General features: G+C 47.0%; 2 protein-coding genes across 2 annotated transcripts in view; both read right to left on the bottom strand.

Moving 5' to 3' along the window:
• LOC104587239 (MYB-like transcription factor EOBII) overlaps positions 1 to 23501 on the bottom strand; it is a 58649-nt gene that overhangs the window by 16469 nt on the left and 18679 nt on the right. The window lies entirely within an intron of this gene.
• Positions 8872 to 22324, bottom strand: LOC104587233 (iron-sulfur cluster assembly protein 1-like). Its single transcript, XM_010244764.3, has 3 exons — positions 21916 to 22324; positions 21420 to 21474; positions 8872 to 9222 (listed from the first exon to the last, which is right to left on the bottom strand). The coding sequence occupies exons 1-3, from the start codon at positions 22208 to 22210 to the stop codon at positions 9060 to 9062; spliced, it is 513 nt and encodes a 170-aa protein (XP_010243066.1). The 5' UTR covers positions 22211 to 22324; the 3' UTR covers positions 8872 to 9059.

The raw sequence follows: 23501 nt of genomic DNA, 5'->3' as shown, positions 1-23501 counted from the left end.
CCCAAGCCAATAGAGTCCGAACCCCATGAAGTAGCAACCAGTGTAGCATCTCTCCTAGTTAGGCCAAACGCGAACTGGGATAAGGAGCCCTGGATCCTTCACGTAGATGGCTCCTCGAACCAGCAGGGCAGCGGGGCTGGAATAGTGCTACGCGGCCCGAGCGGAACAAAATTGGAATACACACTACGCTTTGAGTTCGCGGCATCCAACAACGAGGCGGAGTACGAACACTGATAGTCGGGCTGAACCTAGCACACAAGGTCGGAGCAAAGCACGTAGTTATTTGCAGTGATTCCCAGCTCGTGGTTAACCAAGTTACAGGCGAGTACGAAGCACGCGAGCTCATTATGATTGCATACTTGGCAAAAGTAAAGGAGGCTCTGCTCAACTTCCAGTCACACTTCATCAGGCAAATCCCGAGGTCAGAGAACATTGAGGCCGACGCCCTGTCCCGGCTAGCCAGCACGAGTCACAACGCCATGAGAACTGTGTACATAGAGGACTTATCTCGGCCCAGCATTCTTGATGGGACAGAAGAGGTCACTCCCGTCCTTGAAGCAAAGCCGAGCTGGATCGACCCACTCGCGAGCTTCCTGCTAGATGGAACCCTCCCTGCGGACCGCAATGCAGCCAAGAGGGTGCAGCGCCAAGCAGCCAAATACGTCATAATAGACGAACGGTTGTACCGACGATCCTACACGCTCCCCTACCTGCGTTGCTTGCGACCTGCTGAAGTCAAGCTCGTACTCCGTGACACTCATGAAGGCTTGTGCGGCAGACACCTGGGGGGCAGAGCCCTCGCTCAAAAGGCACTTCGACAAGGATACTACTGGCCAATGATGAAGGCAGAGGCCGTCGAGCTCGTCAGAAAATGCGACAAGTGTTAGAAGCATGCCAATATCCACCATCAGCCTGCTGCCGACCTCAAGTACCTCACCAGTCCATGGCCTTTTGCACAATGGGGCATCGACCTTCTGGGGCCATTCTCGCCAGCAACAGGTGGGAGAAAGTTCCTAGTGGTGGCAGTAGACTACTTCACAAAGTGGATAGAAGCTGAACCCCTGGCAACAGTTACAGCCCGAAACATACAGAACTTCTTTTGGAAGAACATAGTATGTCGCTTTGGGCTACCTCGGGTACTGATCTCCGACAACGGCAAACAGTTCGAGGATATCAAGTTCCAAGAATGGTGCCAAAGTATAGGAATTCGTCAGAACTTCACGTCGGTCGCACACCTGCATGCAAACGGTCAAACAGAAGTATTGAACAGAGCCATCCTCCGCGGACTGAAAGCACGACTAGACCGAGCTAAAGGGTTATGGGCGGATGAGCTACCAAGTGTCTTGTGGGCTCACCGAACCACGAAAAAAACCGCTACAGGAGAGACCCCCTTTAACCTCACCTACAGCACCGAAGCGGTAATTCCGACGGAAATCGAAGTACCTACACTACGACTAGAAGCATACGACGAGAAGACAAACGGAGGCGAGTTACGCACCAACCTTGACCTACTGGATGAGGTAAGAGACCTCGCGCACATCCGAATTGCGGCCTGCCAGCAAAAGGTAGCTCGGTACTATAACACCAGAGTAAAGAAGAGGAGCTTCCGCGTCGGTGACCTGGTTCTCCGTAAGATCATGGTACCCGAACCCGGCGTGGAAAAACTCGGACCAAATTGGGAAGGACCCTACAGAGTAAAGAAAGCACTAGAGGGGGCATACGAGCTCGAAACCTTAGAGGGTAAGCAGGTACCCCGAGCATGGAACATCGTCAACCTAAGGCGATACAACCTATAGACCGCCAAGCAAAGTGGATAAAATCACCACCAAAACAGGCTGCGCGAGTGCGGTAACCCCGACAGAACAGATCGGGCGTATGATTAATTTGGCAAAATATGCTCAGTTCGGGAGAAAGAACAACCAACACTTAACCAAAAGTCATTCCATTTCAAAAGTAAGGTAGTACATTTAAAAAAAAATTACAAGCCCGGAGCTATTTCTTCATTATTAGAAGGCACTTCAACAATACCCGAAGGCCCTGCCTCGCCCTCGGAGTCTGGCTCACCGTCAGCAGCATTAGCCATCTCCTGAGTTATGCGCGAAGTGAATATGGCGCTAATATCGAGCTCGGGGTACGTATTCTGGATCATCCACTGGCATAGTTTAAAACCCCTCCTGTATGAATCCACCATCAGATCATCAAAGCCCGGCGAAGCAATGTACTCATCGACAGCCTTCTTCTTGGCATCTTCGATACCTTGAGAAAAGATCTGCGTCCTCTCCCTGATGTCCTCCTAAAGGTACTCGACCTGATGCTGAAGATCCAGCCTCAAGTCCGCCATGTGTTTCACCACCACTCCCATGGCCTCGGCATCTCTCTGAGACCTCGCCTGCCTGATCCAGGAAACACGAGCAGCCTCCTCGGCAGCGCGACGAGCCTCTTCGGCAGCTCGTGCCTGCCTCGAGCTCCTCTCCACCTGAGCCGCCAAGGCGTGAATAGAAGAATTCACCTACCAAAAGGAGCTGAGTGATCAAAAGAACCAACAAAACAAAAGCCAAAGAGCTCTAAAAAAGGGAGAACACTTACCACCATGGCATGGGTAACGGCACGACAGGCCACTTGATGCAAAGGGAGATCAGTCAACGCCGCGACCTCCTCGGGGAAAATAGCCTCCTTACTCTTTTGAAGAGCATGGGTCGGCGACAACACACTCCTGAAATCCCCTAGGGCCCCCGAGCCCGAAGGCCCAGCTCGCGTATGAGCAGACCCGGAGTATGTACGAGCCCCTGTGTAAGTAGTCTCAGCATAAGGACCCCCTGTCGACTCCTGCATTGGAGGAACCATCTCGGGCTCCCTGGGCAGATCTTCTGGCGGATAGTCCGGCACCTCGGGCTCCGCATCCCGAGGCATCTCGGTGCGAGTTCGCTTGGCAACCCGCTTTCTCCTCTTCATGCCTTGAAACAAGTGCCCACCCCGGGTCCCTCAAGAATCCATCACACCTGCGAAAAGAAGTTCACCATCAGTAAAAAGCAAGAAAAACAGCACGATAGAATCTCTAAGTAAAAAACCTACCCGAGCTCAGGTCGGCTGCAATGAGCTTGGCCTCCATCAGATACTGTTGACATTTCAGCCCAAGCCGCGCCCATTGCCGGAGGCCCTTCGCAAGCGTGACCCCGGAGTCAGGAGCGGCCATCCCCCACCCGGTCTGAAACAGCCACCCCAGCACACTTCGCACCCCGAAATAGTCCCGCTTCCATGCTGGGACCTTGTTGGGGAGTTCATGTAAAAGCTTAAAGCCCAGGCGAGGAGACAGGTAGTATGCCCGCCTACGCCCAGGGAGGGGACCCGCTTGCTTCTTAAGCATCAAGATTGAAGAAAAAATCTCTAAGTCCAAAGGAAAGCTCTCTTCGCAAAATAAGGAGATTGTCCCCACCAAATTTTGAATGGAGTTCGGGTGAAGCTGGCCGACCGTCACGCCGAAGTGGTTCAAGACTTCGACGAGGGGGTGAAAAGGCAATCGCAGCCCCGCGGCGAGCTGTTCCCAGAATATCACGATCTCATCAGGACCGTGTTCCCAAGGAAAGCAACCCGAAGGTATGAAATAGGCGTACTCCCCAGGCAAGTTATAGTAGGTAATGAGGGATTGAAGCCCCTTGGGCATCATGGTCGAAGGACCAAACTTGTCTAACATCCGACCCCGACGAGAGGTGGACGCCAAACTGCCCGAAGCGCCTCGGCCTACGAGTTCGAACTCTTCCTCGAGCTCTACCTCCGGCTCGCTAGGGCTGTCAGGGGATGCAACTCGGTTAGTAGAACCTGCATCAGACCCGCTGGAAGGACTATCTGAGCTATCCAAACTCGACATCGGGGAGTGAGATGGGATCCAGGAAAGTACTCACCCGGAAAAAGGCTGCAGACCACAGGAGTTCGGACGAGCAAAAGACCTTGAACGCGAGCTGAAAAAACCTGGACGTGAACTGGATGCGAGCTGAAACACAGATGCGACCTCAAGAGAAACACAAGTGACAGCGACTGGGGTCCCCCCCCCACTATTTATACTCACAGTGATCGAAAAGCAACGGCTTAGATCAAAGCCAAACCGACGGCCCACAGCCGCACCGACCACGCGTCCCCTGAGACTGAGACGTGATTGGCGCACGTCTTTCTGAAACTGACAGTGCGCCGGTGCACGCCTTCTCGAAACTGACGGAACGCCAGTGCATGTCTCCTCAATAAAAGCAGCAATGGCACGTTTTTTCAAAATTGAAAAGACGTCTGCTATCGCGCCTCCCAAGTGGCACGCTTTTTTGAAATTTTGAAATAAAGCGCGCGCCGTCACATCTATCGGCGCCTAGGCAGGCCGGCACGCTTCCCGCCTTTTGGACGCTCGAAGAAACCCAAGGAACCTGGACAACGCACATCGCGCCATCAGAACCAAGATCCAAAGGTCAGGGCAAATCTACCTGACACCTCGCGTACTCCCCGCGCCAGGGCAAGACCCTTGGCGCGAGGAGTGGGGGGCAATTGATGAAGGAAGATTTGGCCTGACCTCGCAATCACGCCACGTGGCAAAAAACAAGTAGCTCGGCACTTAAAGCACCGTACCCAGGGTGCAAACTCCAAAGGGAAGAAACCAGCAGTCCGAACTCCCCTCGAGGAGACCGAACTCCCTTCGAGGAGCCCAAACTCCCTACGAGGAGTCCGACCTCCTTACTAAGAGCTCGAACTCCCTACGAGGAGCCCGAACTCTCCCTTTAACCCCGAGCCACACAAAGCAGTGACCCGAACTAGCCCGCCTCATGGCAGTTCGGGACACTCCCCTATCCGAACTCAAGACTTCGCCTCGCACACCGCTCCAGCACTTCGCCTCCAGAACACCATACCTATCACCGAAGGAGTCTGTATCCAAGGGCAGCGCACCTGACTGACTTGGGATCTGACGCTTGGCAGCCGCACTTCAAACGGCCACCTGCCACCGTCACCTACCACCGCCATCTCCAGTTACAGAGACGGCTCCAACAAAAAGAGCAGTGGCGGTTCTGCCCCAGCAGAGGTGATGACACCCGAACTGGCAGAAGCACGGACGTAATCATACCCGACCTGACAGAAGCCTAGGAGTAAGTGCGTGAGGTGGTTATAAAAGTCTCTTTACCCCCCAAGAACATGGTATGCAAACTTTGCACTATCTGGTTTTATCTCGCCTTTGAAGGATTCTAACTTGAGCTTCGGAGCCTTTACACCGGGTTCCCCCTGGAGCTTCTTCATCTTCTCCATTTCAGGTTCCCTACTGCTCAGTTCAGAGGCAAGGTCGTTAACAGTTAAGACCGACCGAATTGCGCGCCATCAATTATAGACTATGTTTCTCCGATGACATAATATTTTGGAACTAGTCAAAACCCTACTCTTACAACACCATTAATTAATAATGTATGTGGCTTAAGTAATTAGATACGTTATATATTGTGTCCTTAGCATCATTGAATTAATATTAAATGAATTACTTGTGAAGCAAGAATGAAAATATGTGCACTATCCATAACAATAGCCGGTTGTATCGGGGTATAACCACAACCTAGTTGAGTCGCGAGTGAACTCATCCGAGTTTGTCGAGTTTTTAGCGCATGCTAAGCTACAGATAATGGGTCCAATGGTGTTTATGGTACTCCTCTGATAGAGAAACTAATTGTAAGGGTTTCGAGATGGGAGAAAAAGTAGTGGCAATAACTAGAAGTTGAAAAGAAACCACGTGTAAACATGAGAGGCAGAAATTGGTACAGATAACAAAATACCCATCCCTCTCCACACCAAATATCAGACAATACTACCAAACCAAGTAAGCGAGTGGTGTTGCTGAATGCAGAGTCCTGAGATCACAATTCTGGGTAGTGAGTGGTGGGTTTATAACTTTTATGTAATTTCTGGGTTTGGTTTTGTTGAAGGAACGTAACACTCCAAAAGAAGTATGAAATATCTGGTGCAGTGGCGCCTACAGGCTACAGCTACTACAGGTAGGGGATTTGTCTTTGTTCTGCTAGGAATCTGGAACAGTCCAGACTCCATAGACAAGTAGGAACTAGGATGGGTCATCCACCACAAACCACACTCAGTAGATTTCTTATTACTTTTGAGTTTTGAACCAGGTAATTAAAGAAGAAAAGGAGTGGACTACTAACTTCTGGTCGACGACGTGCAGCATCAAAATCAGGGCCCATTTGGCGAGTTGAGATTTTTTGCCAACAAAATGCGTTCCAACCCTCTACCAACTTGACTTAACGTCGCACATCTCATATGAGATTGGAACCCAAACATGAAAGCTTTTATGGGATCTTCCATGTATGAGATGTTCGAATTGAGATCATGTTAATAGAGAGTTGGAATGTATGTGTTTTGTTGGCAGGTGATCCGGACTCCCATTTGGCTGGGCTGGATCTAGAATCAATCAAGATTGATAATTTGATAGGAAGATACCAATTCCGTTTTAGTTTGGTTTTAGCTTTTAATTGTGGCTGTAAAGTAGCCCAACCCTAAACTCGCTCAAGTCAAATCCCCCAACTCAACTGGACTATCCTGCCGGCTGCCGTAGGTGTGATTCAAAGAACTCCTAATCGAGATCACGTTGGTGCCCCAGAGGACGCCTCATATGCACATATCACGTGCATTAGGAACATCTCCAGTATTTATCATGGGAAGATGTTCACAGTACACGGGTGGGAGGTGGTATTTATCATGGGGCGCCTATCTGATCTCCTAATCGATTAGTGCAGGTGGTACTAACAACCCTGTGGGACCCACCAAGTTGCACGTGTGATACTGTGTGGCAAAGATGGGTTATTGGTGAGTTCAGTTGCAGGGGTAGAGCCAGGGAATAAGATTTAGTTGAATGCTTTAGCTGTTTAGTGGGCTGTTGAACCGGTGTTAAGGTTCGTTATAAAATATATGGGGCCGACACATTTCACAGTGAGGTCCATGAATGTATTACTGGCTTGGAACCTCATCATTGGTTCCAACGTAAAAGTCCCTACTATTACACTATTTTATGTATACTTTCCCCCTCTCCACCCCAAATTGTTCATCCATATTTATTCTTCCCACCACTTCAAATAACTTTAGACTCAGTATGAAAAATACATACAAAATAATATAAAATACAAGGCTTTGCATTCTACATATTAGTATTTGTACTCTAACCATTACAGTTATACATTGGGAACATTACCCCATAAAAGACGAGGAGATATTTCCAATGTGAGACTGCGGTGGCCTGTTGGGACAGTGTTGATAGCATTTTATTAGTAGCGAGTGGGGCTGTTGTGCCAGCTATATATAGGCTATATAGCATTTGTTTGAGTAGAACCCTTATCCTATAATAATAAATAGCTCATGAGGATGAGGGAACCGATAAGACAAAGTTAAGTAACTCTACATTTCAATCATCCCAACAAGTTGAAAAATGAACCAACTCTCTCTCTCTCTCTATCTATCTATCTATCTCTATCTCTCTTTCTCTCAAGTGAATGCCGCCAGTACTGCAGTTCTCATCGTATATTTTGCTAGTAAAAAAATCAAAGACTGGTGTATGAGAAAATATCCATTGTTACGCGTGGAATAAAGCTATTCTGTGGAGCAGTGAAGAAAACGATGTGACTGGCAACCATACAATACCTTATTGAGCTTTCTTCCTTTTGGCGTCTTGAAGAGAGAGATTGGATAAGGGAAGAAAGGAAGAGAATGAGAAATGAGAAAGATATATTGTCCACTCCTAGATAGATCATAGATGATAGATCTATTTTCAATTGGAAAGTGGTCAATCAATTATCACCGCAATTTGCGATAGCAACAAGCTGAAGCAGCAGCTGCATTTGTGTGCATGAAACCAAAACCAATAAGAGAGATAACAAAGCAATATACACTCCACTCCATCTTTCTCTTTCAAACACGCGCACGCGGGGCCAGCTTGGAATTTATTCGCCTTCCTTCCCATATCACAGTTGCTATCCTACTTCAGATCAGACCATTCTTACCATTTAAGGAGAAAACTGGACTAATGGACTCCTATATATATATATATATATATATATCGACTATCGGCCCTTCATACTTAGGGAGAGTCAAGTCGGAGATAATCCTTTTAAAGCCATCATTCATGATTCGTGTATAGCATTTGGCATTTGGTAGGATAGCTGCTACAGCCTACACGGTCGGTCCCTCTCCCTCCTGCCATTGATATATAGCTGAATCTTGGTCCTCAGATTGACGATGTAGGTCATGGGTTGGATCATGCCCCACTATTTCTTTTTGATGGTTGTCATCATCTATCATCAACGAATATTAATATAATAATCCGATGATTGCACCGTTCAGAACTCAAATCCAACACTATGGCAATCTTCTTTTTTTTAGGGGGGGGGTAAGAAAAACATTCATTAATCAAGCAAAGCTAAACAATACAAATCAGCCATCCTACAGAGGCTTTTGATCCAAAGGGATAGCTAGCAACAAACTCCCCCTTGTTAGCTCCTTGCCTGATTTCTGCTGCAGTTGAGCAAGGAGTAAGGACCCACCTTCACCCTCCCACCCGATGAGTTACCATTTAAGTTGGTAATACGAGTATTTACCATCAAAGAACCTCCTGTTTTTAGGTAACCATGTACCAACAAAGAACCAGTTTGGACCGATTTTAATCCCAAGTTGGAGAAGAGCAGGAACATACAAAAATAATTCGTCCTTTCTACTATTTCTTACATAGCCCTGTAATTGTATGCACAGAGGATCTATGACAGCTAATCTGGATCATGGGACAAGTAGGTTGTCCAGGGAGAAAATCACAAGTCTTAACAAATTAGCAGTCGGGGAGTAAGTAATTAACAACAATTAGAAGAACAAAATCCATGTTCCTTTTTTAACACCCAACTATTGTTGAGTTCTTCATCTTCTATCCCATGAAAACAAGTTACTGTACAAAATATATGGAAAACGACGGACCATGCTACACAAGCCAGAAGGTCCAATTTATTCATTATCATAATTTTAGACATGTCATTTATACACGTACTTGTTCATTAAGCATCAGCAGCCTTGTCAACTGGTGCAGCCTCATCACCATTTTCCCCCAACTTGGCACGCTTTGCTTCATAGTCTTTCACAGCCGCCTTGATTGCATCCTCTGCAAGCATGCTGCAATGGAGCTTCACAGGGGGAAGTGAAAGATGTTTTGCAATCTCCCTGCATTATCATTGAAAAGTGCTTGCATCAGAAACAGTGTGGGATATAGAATTATTCCGAGCAGATTGCACTACAGGTAAACTAAAACATCTTTCCAGTCAAAAATAACTGACAACAAAATATGGCTATCCGGCCATACTAATTGAATATGATCAAAAGACCAATAATAACATGAATACAGAGTGTATGACTTCCTGTGGAAGTAGTCCACAACAGTAAGAGGCCCAACACTAGATTAGTCCTTGTAGTTGTACACTGTGCTGCATGTACTTTGAACAATCTGCAGATGGCAAAGACAACTCAGATGGTAATTTTCCCAAGTAACAAAGAAAGGATGTTGAACCTGTTGTAGGTACCGAAACAACTATGAATAGAACTCAATCACTAGGACTCCACAAAAATTCACGTTACCAGTTACAACTAGAACCAATTTTGTAACCTGGACCAGACCAGATTAACTCAGCCCCACATTCCTAGAGAGACTATTTCTGCCCCATATCAGACAGATTCCAAGCAGTTCAAATGGTTGTCCAAGTATTGTGTTGAGTGGTCCGGTTTGTTTTTATTTAGTTAGGAAGTTGTTGGGCCTTAGGCCCATTAGTTTATGTTTTTTTAAGTTGTGACTGTTCAGCTTTTAGTAGCCGCCCTACTAAGGGCATCCTTGTAATATCTCATCTTTAAGTTAAATATAAATATAATGAGAGGTAGGCGGCTAGGGTTAATTTACAATCCTGGTTGACCTCCTACTCTTTTCTTCTTCTCCTTCCTTCTCTACTGCTGAAATCTTCATCTTCCCCATCTTTCCTTTCACAAGAAACTTGACTGAATCAGCAAATAGTGATTTCTACTTATTGAAATTCCAATTTCCAGGTTAAAACACAAACCAACCTAACATCGAACCACACTTGGTTTATTTTGTTACAGATTAGTTGGCAATGGACCATGATGATGTTCTTTAATTTCTATATTCTATTTAGTTGTTGAGTGGTTATAAATTAGTGGGTTAGTAGGTAATGTTAACATGTTTACGTTTTAGCCTTTTAGGTTGGCAATTTTAATTGGTTAAGTTTTCAACTCTATATCCTTGTAATGGACAATTTAGGGGGAATGAAGTTTGATTTATGAGCAGTTGCTCTAGAGGATAATTTCCCCCCCTGAAGAGGCAAATCTTAGGAGGACTATCTCCCTCAATGCAGACTCTCCCAATTTCTGTTTAATTTTAATTTCATTAGGCAAGTATCACATGTTTAGACCAGTGCACCCACACATCCAACTATGTTGGATTGACCACCGATATGTGCTCTTCTTCATTTTTTATATCATGGTGACACAAACAATGTTTGGAAGAGAGAACCAGATAGACTGATAGACTCATTACTACCATGGTAACACTAACAAATATCCTCAGGAGGTTTTAATGTCATACCTCAGATAGAAAGAAAGAGTGATACTTATTTAGGAATGTGAGACCATATTCTGAGGATATCAGTTACAGCCCCAGTACTACCAGAACAAAGAGCATGGGAAGAAAATCACAGCACACATGCTCCCCACCCCCTGTAGAACTTCTAAGTGCTAATAATTCAGCCCTTGTAGAATTACCATGTCCAATAGGTCTGAGTAAATGGCAAGAATAAACTATGCAAACTTTAAATATTCCATCAATTCTTAAATTTCCAGGATTAAACTACAACTATCAAAATTCAGCTTGATGAGTCCAGTCACTGAACACTCTACTCTTACTCGAGTCCCAGCCATGGAGGATCTTGCAATATTTTGCCAGGACCTAATAATGTGTTGAGTACAAAAAGGTGATTTGCCTAAATATGCTATTTTCTTTAGGTGCTCCATTTTATATGAGCTTTTTGTCTAGTCTCTCCCCCCGAATTCGTTTTTCTCGTTTGTCTTATATATTTGGGTGGAGAATGGCTAGTGTTTACATGGGAGTATTGTCATGGTAGAAACCAAGAATGAAAACATATTATGATGGCAACATCATCTGTGCAAAGGTATGGTTTTTCACACCAAACACCACCTTGCAAGAAATAGGCAGCAAGTGAAACAATGTTTATTAGAAGTCCCCAATGATCTATACAAACAATTTGATAGCATCATTAGACACTAATTGAATCCAAAGTCAAGAAGCCATTTGATGAAGGGTGATTTGGCCCGACCTCGTAACAGGAAAACACGTGGACGCAGCCTGACTAATAGATGACAGCTCAGCATGACCAGCCCGCAGCAGAACAATCTCGGGTACCTATCTACCCCGGGCTAAAGTGACCTCGAGACAAGGTCACCTCGAAATGAGATCGCCTCGGTACCAGATCGCAACAAGAACACCTCAATGCCAAGGCACTTCAACACTCAGTCCAGTTCAGGACTTAAAGGCATCAGCTCGGGGATACCGACGTGCAACTATGAGGATCCCAAAAATCCCTCCGACGGTTCCCGGACTTCACGGGATCACACCGCGTAACAGCCAGTGTTATCTCCCCCGACCGATTCGGACGGACTCGATAAACCCTATAAGTTGGCAGCACTATCTCCCAACTTACGCGGAAACGGATCTCATCGTGACGAGAATCCCGGAACCGCTCTGCAAAACCCGCGAGGACTCCATCATATAAAGGTATTCGTGATTTTCCTGCTCTCAAGCTCTCTACTTTCAAAAGCAATTTTAGCTCGCTACTAGCCTACTGACTTAAGCATCGGAGCGACCTCACCGGGTTAGCATCCCCGGGTTCTCTGATATCCTTGCACGTTCAGTCCGCCGTCGTCTGGAAGCCAGATCACCTCCAGCAGGGAGCAGCTAGATCGCACTACATCAATTGGCACCGTCTGTGGGAAGCGCTATGATAAGCCTCTTTCCACCAAGAATCACAAACCCATAATCTATGGCATCCTCCAGCAACGCCGGACAAAATAATGAGATGAATGTCTCCGAGGGGCAACCTCAGATCCCAACCGTGTGCATTGGTCAGTTCACCATACCGTTCTCTGTGGTTGGGGTCCCGACGCTGACCATGCCTCAAGCAACTGTGCCAGTGAATGCCCCACTCCCTCCTGTAGTGGGTGCAACTTTTGTTGAACCATCTGTGGTTCCCCCTGGAGTTGGACAACATCATCTTGACGACCTGGTACACTGCGTGCGGGCTATTCAAGCCCAAATGCAACAGGTCCAATAATTTCAGCACTACCAGCAACAGGTCTTACACTATATTTACCAGCAACAGTTCCCACCGCTGCAGCAGAATCAACAGCCGGTTCCACCTCGGCATCTGGCAGTGAAGTAGAATCAAAAGTCCCGTCGTCAGAACACTCACCCTCCTCGCCGGGGAGAGACTTCCCAGATTCAGCATCCCCTTGGGAGCCAGTCTCGTCCCGCGGCAAGAGGGACAGGCAAGTTACTCCTCCCGCTTCGCAGAACGTGAACAGGTCGGGAGACACTCAGCCTGCCAGAGCTACTTCCCCTCAGCCCTTGCATCATGAAGGTTCGCTTGCAGGGAACCGGTTCGGGGTTTTGACCGCGGACTCCAGGCAAGGCCCTTCCGTTCACAACAGCCAACGTCAGTAGTCCGAACCACTCCATGCTAGGACTTTACCCGACCACACTGAGGTCAACAGTACCAATGTGGAGCCAGTCAAGAAGCAGCAAAGGCGGCGTCCTAAGGTACGTCGAACTGTAGTTCCAAGCCAGCTCGCTGGACCTAGTCAGCCTAAGCAGCCTAAAGGTAAAGAGGAGGCGAGTTCAGAAGCCACAAAGACCGCTCCCCACCTCTCCGGGTCATCTCCTTTGTCCTCCGAGCTCCTGGCGACCCCGATGCCGAAGGACTTCAAAGTGCCTCCGCTAGATAAGTACGATGGGTCGTTCGACCCAAATGATCATGTAGACTCGTTCCAGTCCCAGATGCATCTAGCTGGGGCTAACGAGTCCTGCATGTGCGTTGCTTTCTCTACGACATTGAAAGGAGTAGCTCGCACGTGGTACAGGAACCTCGCGCCAGGGACAATCAAAAGTTGGGCGCAATTCGTGCAGATGTTCGCCTCGCACTTCATCACCAGCAAGAAGTGCCCAAGGTTACAAGAAAGTCTCCTCAGCATAGTCCAGAGAGAAGGGGAGTCGATCTGAAGCTACATCAAACGCTTCAACGACAGTTGTTTACAGATTCCTGACTTGGATCCCACTGTAAGACTCACGACAGCAAAGAAGGGTATTACCCACAGGGAATTTAAATGGCACGTAGTGGCAAACAAGCCCAAGGACATCACTGAATTCCTCAAGCTCACCGACCAAATCATCGGAACCGAAGAGGAGATGAACCAGAAGAATGAAGCCCCAGCGGAGAAGAGAAAAAGAGAAGATGACAACCCGAACAACGGTGACAGCAAACGAAGAAAAAGAAAGTCCCCAACCAAGAGAGGAAACAAGTCAGATCGGCGTTCCCGAACTCCTCCGGTAGAAAGGACGAGCTACACGCCCCTCAACGCGAAGCGGGGAGAGATTCTTATGGCGATCAAGGACGCCTCCTATGTGAAGTGCCCACCTCGGTTGAGGGGAGATCCCGCCACTAGAAATAAAAATGTATATTGCCATTTCCACAAAGATCACGGTCATAGTATCGAAAACTGTAGAAATCTCCGCGACGAGATCGATGAGCTCATCCGTCGCGAGTATTTAAAAAATTTTGTACAAAAGGAGAATAAAAACCAGACAGATCGACAGGGGAAGCAAAGAAGAAATGCTCCCGAGTCCAACAGCAGGCAGAGTGAGCAGCCACAGAGACAATTGCCAGAAGAAAGACCGATCCGTGGAGTAATCAACATGATTACTAGCGGGTCCATCATCGCGGGCTGCACCTCAGCAGCAGGGAAAGCCTCGGTTCACGAACTGGAACGTGAGGAGCAGAATCCACCGAAGCGACTAGGCTCGAAGACCCTATATTTTTTACAGAGGTTGATGTGCGCGGGATTCAGTACCCCCATGACGATGCCCTGATAATAAAGATGAGACTGAATGATTTTGAAGTAAAGCGAGTCCTAGTAGATTCAGGCAGTTCAGCTAACATCTTATTCAAGGACGCCTTCGATAAGCTCCAACTCCAGGAAGGCGATCTCAAGCCGACAGATACACCCTTGGTGGACTTCAGCGATGAAGAGGTCAGACTGCTAGGACGAGTCTTAGTACCCGTAGAGGTCGGCACGTGGCCCAACATTGCGAGGTTCGAGCATACATTCCTGGTGGCCGCGACTCCCTCCCCGTGCTACGCCATAGTAGGTCGGCCCATTACCCACGCACTTCGCGCAGTGGTTTCCACCTACTACCTGGCCATGAAGTTCCCTACAGACTATGGAGTAGGGGTAGTGCGAGGCGACTAGCTCGAGTCTCGCAAATGCTACATCACCGCTCTCAAGGGGAAAGCCAAGCTAGCAGCTGATATTGAGCTCGAGCGACCTGTGGAGTATCCCGATGAGCGAGCTACGCCAACAGAGCGACCTGTGGAGTATCCCGGTCTCAAAAGAAGATTCAGCCAGAACTATCCAGATCGGCGCATCGATCGAGGAACCACTTCATTCTCAGCTGGTAAGTTTTTTACTTAAAAATTTAGATGTATTTGCATGGTCCGCAGCAGAGATGCCCGGAATAGATCCAAGAATTATAACTCACAAGTTGAACACTGATCCTTTAGTCAGGGCAGTTAGACAAAAAACGCAACCTCGCCCCGGAGCGCTGGAGGATAGTCGACGAGGAGGTCGGGAAGCTCCTTGCAACTGATTTCATCAGGGAGGTCCATTACTCGAGCTAGGTAGCTAACCCAGTTCTGGTAAAAAAGGCCAATGGTAAATGGCACATGTGCGTCGATTATACCGACCTGAATCGAGCTTGCCCGAAGGATTGTTTCCCACTTTCTAAGATCGACCGTCTAGTGGACGCGACCTCAGGGCACGGGTTGTTGAGTTTTCTGGACGCATACTCAGGATATAACCAGATCAAGATGGACCCTGCCGACGAAGAAAAAACAGCATTCGTAACCGAGTTGGGACTACATTGTTATAAGGTCATGCCCTTTGGGCTAAAAAATGCCGGGGCGACCTTCCAAAGACTTGTAAACAGAATCTTTGAGCCATTGATCGGCAACAAGGTTGAATGCTATGTAGATGATATGGTCGTTAAGACCCAGCTTTCAAAATTTTTAATAAATGATTTACGATGTGTTTTTGAAATTTTGCGCAAGTATAACATGAAACTAAATCCTAACAAGTGTGTCTTCGGTGTCACCTCGAGCAAATTCCTGGGCTACATAGTCAACTGACGTGGCATCGAAGCCAACCCTGAGAAAATAAAGGCCATCCTAGATATGAGGCCACCTCGCGAGTTGAAGGAGGTTCAGAGGCTGAACGGTCGTATAGCCGCTCTGAGCCGCTTCATGTCCAAGTCGGCAGATCGCTGCCTGCCTTTTTTCAAGGCAATTAAGAAAAGTAAAGACTTTGAGTGGACTGAAGAATGTCAGCTCGCCTTCGACGAGCTGAAAAAATACCTAGCTAGCATCACGGTTCTAACTCGACCCGAGGAGGGAGATGTTTTAAAGTTGTACATCTCCGCGAGTGATGAGGTAGTCAGCTCGATACTGATAAAGGAAGTAGATCGGGTCCAACGACCTATCTACTATGTCAGCAAAGTTTTGCAGGATGCCGAAACAAGGTACCCGGAGATTGAGAAACTGGCGTACGCGCTGGTCATAGCAGCTCGGAAGCTTCGTCCATACTTCCAAGCCCACACCGTCGTCGTCCTCACCAACAAACCTCTAAGGCAAATCCTGCTCAAGCCCGAGGTATCTAGCAGACTGACGAAGTGGGCCATCGAACTCAGCGAGTACAACATCCGGTACGAGCCTCGGACGGCAATTAAGGCCCAAGCCTTGGCCGATTTTGTTGCAGAATGTACCTTCAGCACCGCAATCCCTGAATTGATCGAGCTCGAGCACAGAGAGGAAGCTTCAACCAGTGCGGCACCAGTCCCAGTTAGAGCAAGGACAACCTGGGACGAGGAGCCCTGGATCCTCCACGTAGACGGCTCATCCAATCAACAAGGAAGTGGGGCAGACATTATTCTGTAAGGTCCAAGCGGGGTGAAGCTGGAGTACGCACTTCGGTTCGAGTTCATCGCGTCTAATAACGAAGCAGAGTACGAAGCACTGTTAGCCAGGCTCACTCTAGCGAACAAAGTAAAAGCTAAGCACCTGATCATCTACAGTGATTCCCAGCTCGTGGTCAACCAGGTCACCGGTGATTATGAAGCTCGCGACCCCACCATGGTTGCTTATCTAGCCAAGGTCAGGGAAGTTCTACGCAGCTTCCAGTCCTATTTCATCAGGCAGATTCCAAGGTCTGAGAACGTTGAGGCCGATGCTTTGTCCCGGTTAGCCAGCATAAACAACAATACCATGAAGACCGTGTATATAGAGAACCTACCTCGGCCCAGCATTCTCGGGGGGGGAGGCAGATGAGGTTGCTCCTGTTGCACAAGCAAAGCCGAGCTGGATTGACCCACTCACGAGCTACCTGTTTCACGGGATGACCCTCCCTGCAGATCGCAATGCGGCCAGAAGGGTAGAGCGCCAGGCCGCCAAGTACGTCATGATAGACGGACGGCTGTACTGGAGATCCTTCACGCTCCCCTACTTGCGCTGCTTGCGACCCTCAAAGGCCGAGCTCGTTCTTCACAACACTCATGAAGGCCTGTGTGGCGGACACTTGGGGGGCAGGGCTCTCGCCCAGAAAGCGCTGCGGCAGGGGTACTATTGGCCCACAATGAAGGCAGACGCACTCGAGCTTGTCAAGAAGTGCGATAAATGTCAAAGGCATGCCAAAATCCACCACCGACCTGCTACCGACCTCAAGTATCTCACCAGTCTGTGGCCCTTCGCACAGTGGGGAATCGAAGTGGGTGGAGGCGGAACCCCTAGCAACAATCACAGCCCGCAGTATACAAAATTTCTTTTGGAGGAATATAATATGCTGCTTCGGGCTGACTCGGGTGCTTATCTCCAACAACGGAAAGCAGTTCGAAGATATCAAGTTCCAAAGTTGGTGCGTTGAGATGGGGATACAGCAGAACTTCACTTCGGTGGCACACCCCCAGGCAAACGGGTAGGCAGAAGTCACGAACAGAGCCATACTCCGTGGACTAAAGGCTCGCTTAGCCCGAGCTAAGGGACTATGGGTAGACGAGATGCCCAGTGTATTATGGGCTTACCGAACCACCGTTAAGACCGCCACGGGTGAAACCCCCTTCAACCTCACCTATGGCACGAAAGCGGTGATCCTAGTCGAGATCGAGGTACCTACACTACACCTGGAGGCATACAACGAAGAAGCAAACGACGACGAGCTCCGTACCAACCTCGACCTGGTGGAAGAAGTACGAAACCTAGCATACATTCGGACTGCAGCCTACCAGCAAAGGGTGGCTCGGTACTATAACGCCCGGGTCAAGAAACGGCACTTCCATGTCGGTGACCTGGTCCTCAGGAAAGTCATGGTACCTAAGCCCGGTGTCAGCAAGCTCAGACCGAAGACGCGGCGGTTGTAGGGGCGGGCTCCAAAGATGCCTCCTCGGGCGCACGAGGCGGGGAGGCCTTCCCTAGTTCCTCCTCGATCAGATCAATTACCGGAGGTTGCACATTGGGGGGCTGTTCAGACTCAAGCACGGTAGCCTGCGGTGACTTGACGCGAACTCTTTTGGCAGCTCGCTACTTCTTCCCCTTCATCCGGCCAAGGAGTTTATCGGCAGCGAGCTTCATGGGAGCTGCAACAAAAGCATAACGTTAGCAACATTATCAGAAATAAAGTAAAAACACAAACAGAGACGACCTACCAGGACTCAGGCCAGCCTGCACAAGTTTGTCTTCAATCACGTAGTCTGCGAAGTTGAGTCCGAGCTCCACCCAAGATTGGAGCACTTCCCTTGTTTTCAGGTCCGGTCTAACACCTGGATCCTGAATGGCCTCCCTCTAATGGGTTGGGAAGGGCCATCCCTCAGTATTACGGACCACGAAGTAACCCCTCTTCCAGGTCGAGACCCTATTTAGGAGCTCGTGCAAAAGCTTGTAGCCCGGACGAGGAGATAGGTAATAGGTCCGCATATGCTCGGGAAGGACACAGGAGGCGTTCTTCTTGATGGACAGGACCGAAGAGAAGATATCGAGGTCAAGGGGCAGGTTATAGTCATGAAAAAGCGAGATGGTCCCTACTACGTTGCGGATTGAGTTCGGGTGTAGTTGGTCTATAGTAATGTTGAAAAGCTTCAAGACTTCTACAATCAAGGGGTGTAATGGAAGACGAAGACCAGCTACGAGCTGCTCCTCGAAGACCACGATCTCATTGTGATCATGCTCCCAGGGGAAGTTGCTTAGCGGAAGACTATAAATGAGGTCGTTCGAGAGATTGTACCGAGCTATTAAGGCCTGGAGACTGTCCGCTGTCATTGTTGATGGGCCGAAATTGTCTTGTACCCGACCTCGGTGCGAGGTGGATGCCGGATTGCCTGAGGCCTCTCATGCCTCCCGGAGTGGCTGCACCTCAGGAGGGCAACAAACCATTTCCAGACCCGAAGTAGCTTCGGTATGACTATCAACCTAGGCCGAGGCACCCACCTCGGCTTCATCTAGAAGACTATCAAAACTGAAACTAGACATGAAAAAGACAAACTGAATCGAAGACGAGAGCTAGGGAAGACTCACCAATGAGAAAGATCGAATCGAAAAAACACTGAACTGGAAGACCCGAGCTAAGGAGCTTGAACGCGACCTCAGACCAAAGGCTAATGAACTTATGGCGAAGAAAATGAGTCTCGGGTCCCCCTATTTATAGCCACTGTACCGAAGAATCAACGGTCGAGATCAAAGCGATCCGGCGTCTCCTAAGAAAACCGGTTGCGCGACCCCGAGGTTGAAATCGGTTTAGCGCATTTTTTGACGTCTGCAGAGTTTGTAGATCGCGTGACGTCCGCATGTAAACCAGACGCAACAAGGGTTATCCTTGGTTGAGTCAAGTAGCCGAATTAGTTCGACCAACGATTCATCCGACAAAGCGGCCTAGACCTCGAGCAAAATCCACTTGTCACATCATGAACTCCCCGCACCAAGTCAGGACCCCTAGCTCGGGGAGTGAGGGGCAATTGATGAAGGGTGATTTCGCCCGACCTCATAACAGGAGGACACATGGACGCAGCCTGACTAATAGATGACAGCTCAGCATGACCAGCCCGCAGCAGAACAATCTCGGGTACGTATCTACCCCGGGCTAAAGTGACCTCGAGACAAGGTCACCTCGAAATGAGATCGCCTCGGTATCAGATCGCAACAAGAACACCTCAATGCCAAGGAACTTCGACACTCAGTCCAGTTCGGGACTTAAAGGCGTCAGCTCGGGGATACCGACGTGCCACTGTGAGGATCCCGAAAATCTCTTCGACGGTTCCCGAACTTCACGGGATCACGCCGCGTAACAGCCAGTGTTATCTCCCTCGACCGATTCGGGCGGACTCGATAAACCCTGTTAGTTGGCAGCACTATCTCCCAACTTACGCAGAAACGGATCTCATCGTGACGAGGATCCCGGAACCGCTCCGCGAAACCCACGAGGACTCCATTATATAAAGGCTCCACCCCCCGGGGTGCAAGGTATGCGTGATTTTCCTGCTCTCAAGCTCTCTACTTTCAAAAGCAATTTTAGCTCGCTACTAGCCTACTGACTTAAGCATCGGAGCGACCTCGCCGGGTTAGCATCCCCGGGTTCTCTGATATCCTTGCAGGTTCAATCCGCCGTCCGTCTGGAAGCCAGATCACCTCCAACAGGGAGAAACTAGATCGTGCTACATCACCATTAATCTTGAAAATAAGAGAATACAAGTAGAAGGAAAAAAAAAGGGTTTATGCAGAAACCAAGCAAAGAATAGAAGGCCTTAGGTTACCGAGTAAACCAAACCCACCCTTTATCTTCTCAGTTGATTATAACATACAATATATATGCATCAGGTCAAGAAACAAGCACAAGATCCATTGGACTGATTGCCATTTTAAAGAAATCCAACTACAAGCACCATTCTCTCCTAAAATTCTCACACTAGTAGTTACTTTTTGGCATCCAGAAAACTACCTATTACAGACTTAAGAATTCAAAGATACCAACTAAACAAGCTATAAACCTACCAACCCACTCATAACCTGCATGCTAGTACTAATATTAATCAAACTAAGAGGTCAAACTAGTACTATATATAAACTCCCTGCACTAGTATATTGCATACCTCAAATACAACTAATTCCAAGAATGAGCTCTATATATTCTTACAAGTGCCTGGAAGTAACAGTTCTCTCATTAGACTTAAGCCTAAAACCCTAATTAAGGGCTTTAATCTTCATGTTATCGAAAACAGGAACCTTATGCCTATGATTTCTGACCCCCACCTCCTGGTTGATTGTCAACAGTCACACTCACTGAAACTTTCTACCAGTAGTCATTACAAAAAATGAAATGGTTTTCTAATTATTTTTCTGTTCCACGATGATAATTTCTTTATCAGTATTCCCACGGCAACAATTCCTTTTCGCAACTTTACTATCCACTCGACAAAGGAGAGTGAATAATGCTGCAGCCAAATATAACCTAACGTCAAACAAATATCAAGTGCAACCCAAAATCTGGTAACTCCTACCAAGTACCATCACGCAGAACCAACTAATCTGATTTTTTTTTTTCAATCAAAGGGAAATAATTCATTAAACCAGATAAAGAGAGCTACAAAGTCTTCGTGACAAAGCAGAAACACAAAACAGAGTCACAAAACACAATTCAGCCGGAATTAATCAGATGAGATATTGCCAAATCAGAAAGCCACTCTGGGCAGTAAAAACAAAAAGACCCACTGTCCCAGAAATCGCACTGAGCCAGGGTGTGAGACACCCTATTTACTGACCTGTTTACAAAAAAGATACAGAACAACCCTCTGAGAAGTTGTTCAAAACTCCCTAACTTAACCTGTTACAGGATCCAAACTAAAACCAAATCATGGATAGTCAACACCTACTCTCGCATGATAACGATGAAATATAGCATAACAATAGAACAAATAATATAGACCGAAATGAAAGGAGCAAACAAAAGGAAATGACAGAGATAAAAGGAGAGCTTACGTATTTTTTATGGATAAGACTTCCTCCATCTGCTTCCCCTTTACCCATTCAGTAGCTGAAAGTAAGAATTTAACAGAAGATCACTATCATTCACATTAGCAGCACACTTTGCACAACAATCCATAAATCCTTAAATCCATGATATAATTAAAAGAAGAAAAAAAAATAAAGGCATACAAGTTTTTTAATTCACACCTGCAAGGTGCAATAGACGATGTTCAATATATCCGCAAGTCAAATTTGCTACCCGTGATGATTCCGGAACTCATTTTTTTAATTTTATTAACCAATAGAAAGAGTGATGATTCCGAAACTCATTTTTTATTTTGTTAACCAATTGAAGAATGACGGGAAAGTAAGAAATCAGAGAATAAATATAATCCAAGGAAAGGAGGAATAGAAAATCTAGAAAGGCAAGCAACCGAATTCCTAAACATTCCTGGGAAAAGCAGAGAGGAGTAAAAGCAAGAGTGCATTAAGAATACGGAGTACCAACCCACAGAAGAAGAGGCGATGGCGGAGCCGCATCCGAAGGTCTTAAAGCAAGCATCGACGATCTTGCCGGTTTCCTCATCGACCTTAATCTGGAGCTTCATGACATCACCGCAAGCGGGGGCACCGACAAGGCCGGTCCCGACGGTTGGGTCGTTCTTATCGAAGGATCCGACGTTACGAGGGTTATTGTAGTGATCAACGACTCTCTCATGGTAGAAACGAAGCAGAGACAGAGTCTGGGTCTGGTTCTTAAAATTAGCCAACCCTGCGAATCTCTTGCAACCAGCCCTCAGCATTTTCTCTATTACCACCTTACCACTACCAAGGAGGGTGGTGGTAATGACTGATGATGATGATTCTTTCAAAAAGGGGGAGAGGATGTGAAACGATAATTAGGAGGTGGCCCCGGATAAGGATGAAGATGAAGTCCGATTAAATAGTAGAGTGAGTGACAAATGTCCCAAATTAGAGGAATAGGAGGAGCCAAATTTACAATGATGAAATGACCGTTTGAGTCCGATCAAAAGTGTCATATTACGGCTTATATGGAATGTGCTCAGTGGGACCACCGTGGTGTAAATAACAACCATTGGTACTGGTAGTTCTCCCGCATAGAATCAGTACACCGCAGTAATTCTACGGAAAAGTACGGATAGGTCTATTTTAGATTTCTGAATGCAGACCTATAAACATTCAAAATATCAGAAAAAATGCCCCTAATTTATATCTGTCTAGGCATTGGCATCAATTTCGAACTGACATCTATCCCAATTGTAAGTAGTGCGTAATAATGGAAAATAATGTTGGGCCCCACTTCAGTTCCGGCTTATAAAGCCCATCTCATACATACTACAGGTCCTATTTTTCTGGTGGGTTTAATTTCATAATGAAATGGGCGGTGTTAGATCAAATTGGTAGAAGGTTGGAATGTCTTCTTTTGCATAAAATCTTGACTCGTGGAAAGGATAACAGTTTTATAGATTGGTATGGCTTCAAATTTGAGGAATTATCTCAGCATAATAATTAAATATGTTTTGGGATGCTTTTTGCCCTTTTCTTATTCCTCGTGCCAGCAAAAAAGAAACAATACCATGACCAGGGTAGTTTTGTAAGTTTGATGGATTTGTGAGTCTTTTCTTCATGGATAAGCAATGCTTTATCGCTTCATCTAAGACTATGTTTGGTTTGAAGGGAAAAGTAAGAAAAGTAATAAAAAAATAGAAAACCTATACAAGGTTTATAAAGATTTTCGTACCTTTTTCCTCTCTTTCCTTCAAACCAAACACAGCCTAAATATTTTTCATAAAATATGCCACCATCCAAGTTCTAATACTAATACCCACGGCAACTCTACCCACACCTACCTACATGAGATCACAGTCACAAATGAGAACATCTCATACTCTTATGAGATCCCAAGTCCTAAAAAAAAATGAAATGCAAGTCCACTATTTTCGAACTTTCATGGTTTGGTTCTTATAGAACTTTATGACTTTTCAGGGTTCTCTCTCTGTTTGGAGAAGGGGCCCGAGGGAGGGTTATGAAGCATGAAGAACCGAAAAAAAAAAAAAAAAAAAAAATCTTCTT

The sequence above is a fragment of the Nelumbo nucifera genome, chromosome 4 (genome assembly GCF_055504915.1).
Source record: "Nelumbo nucifera cultivar China Antique chromosome 4, China Antique-T2T, whole genome shotgun sequence".
In the NCBI taxonomy this organism is placed as follows: domain Eukaryota; kingdom Viridiplantae; phylum Streptophyta; class Magnoliopsida; order Proteales; family Nelumbonaceae; genus Nelumbo; species Nelumbo nucifera.
Note: the sequence above shows the minus strand (reverse complement) of the source record. Positions and strands in the feature narration are given on the sequence as shown.

What these genes read in the sequence shown, in the direction of transcription:
- LOC104587233 (XM_010244764.3), bottom strand. Translation starts at nt 22,210, where the DNA reads ATGCTGAGGGCTGGTTGCAAGAGATTCGCAGGGTTGGCTAATTTTAAG. An exon ending in CATCGCCTCTTCTTCTGTGG is followed by an intron (nt 21,475 to 21,915) that starts GTTGGTACTCCG and finishes TCTTACTTTCAG; the next exon opens with CTACTGAATGGGTAAAGGGG. An exon ending in GTCTTATCCATAAAAAATAC is followed by an intron (nt 9,223 to 21,419) that starts GTAAGCTCTCCT and finishes ATGATAATGCAG; the next exon opens with GGAGATTGCAAAACATCTTT.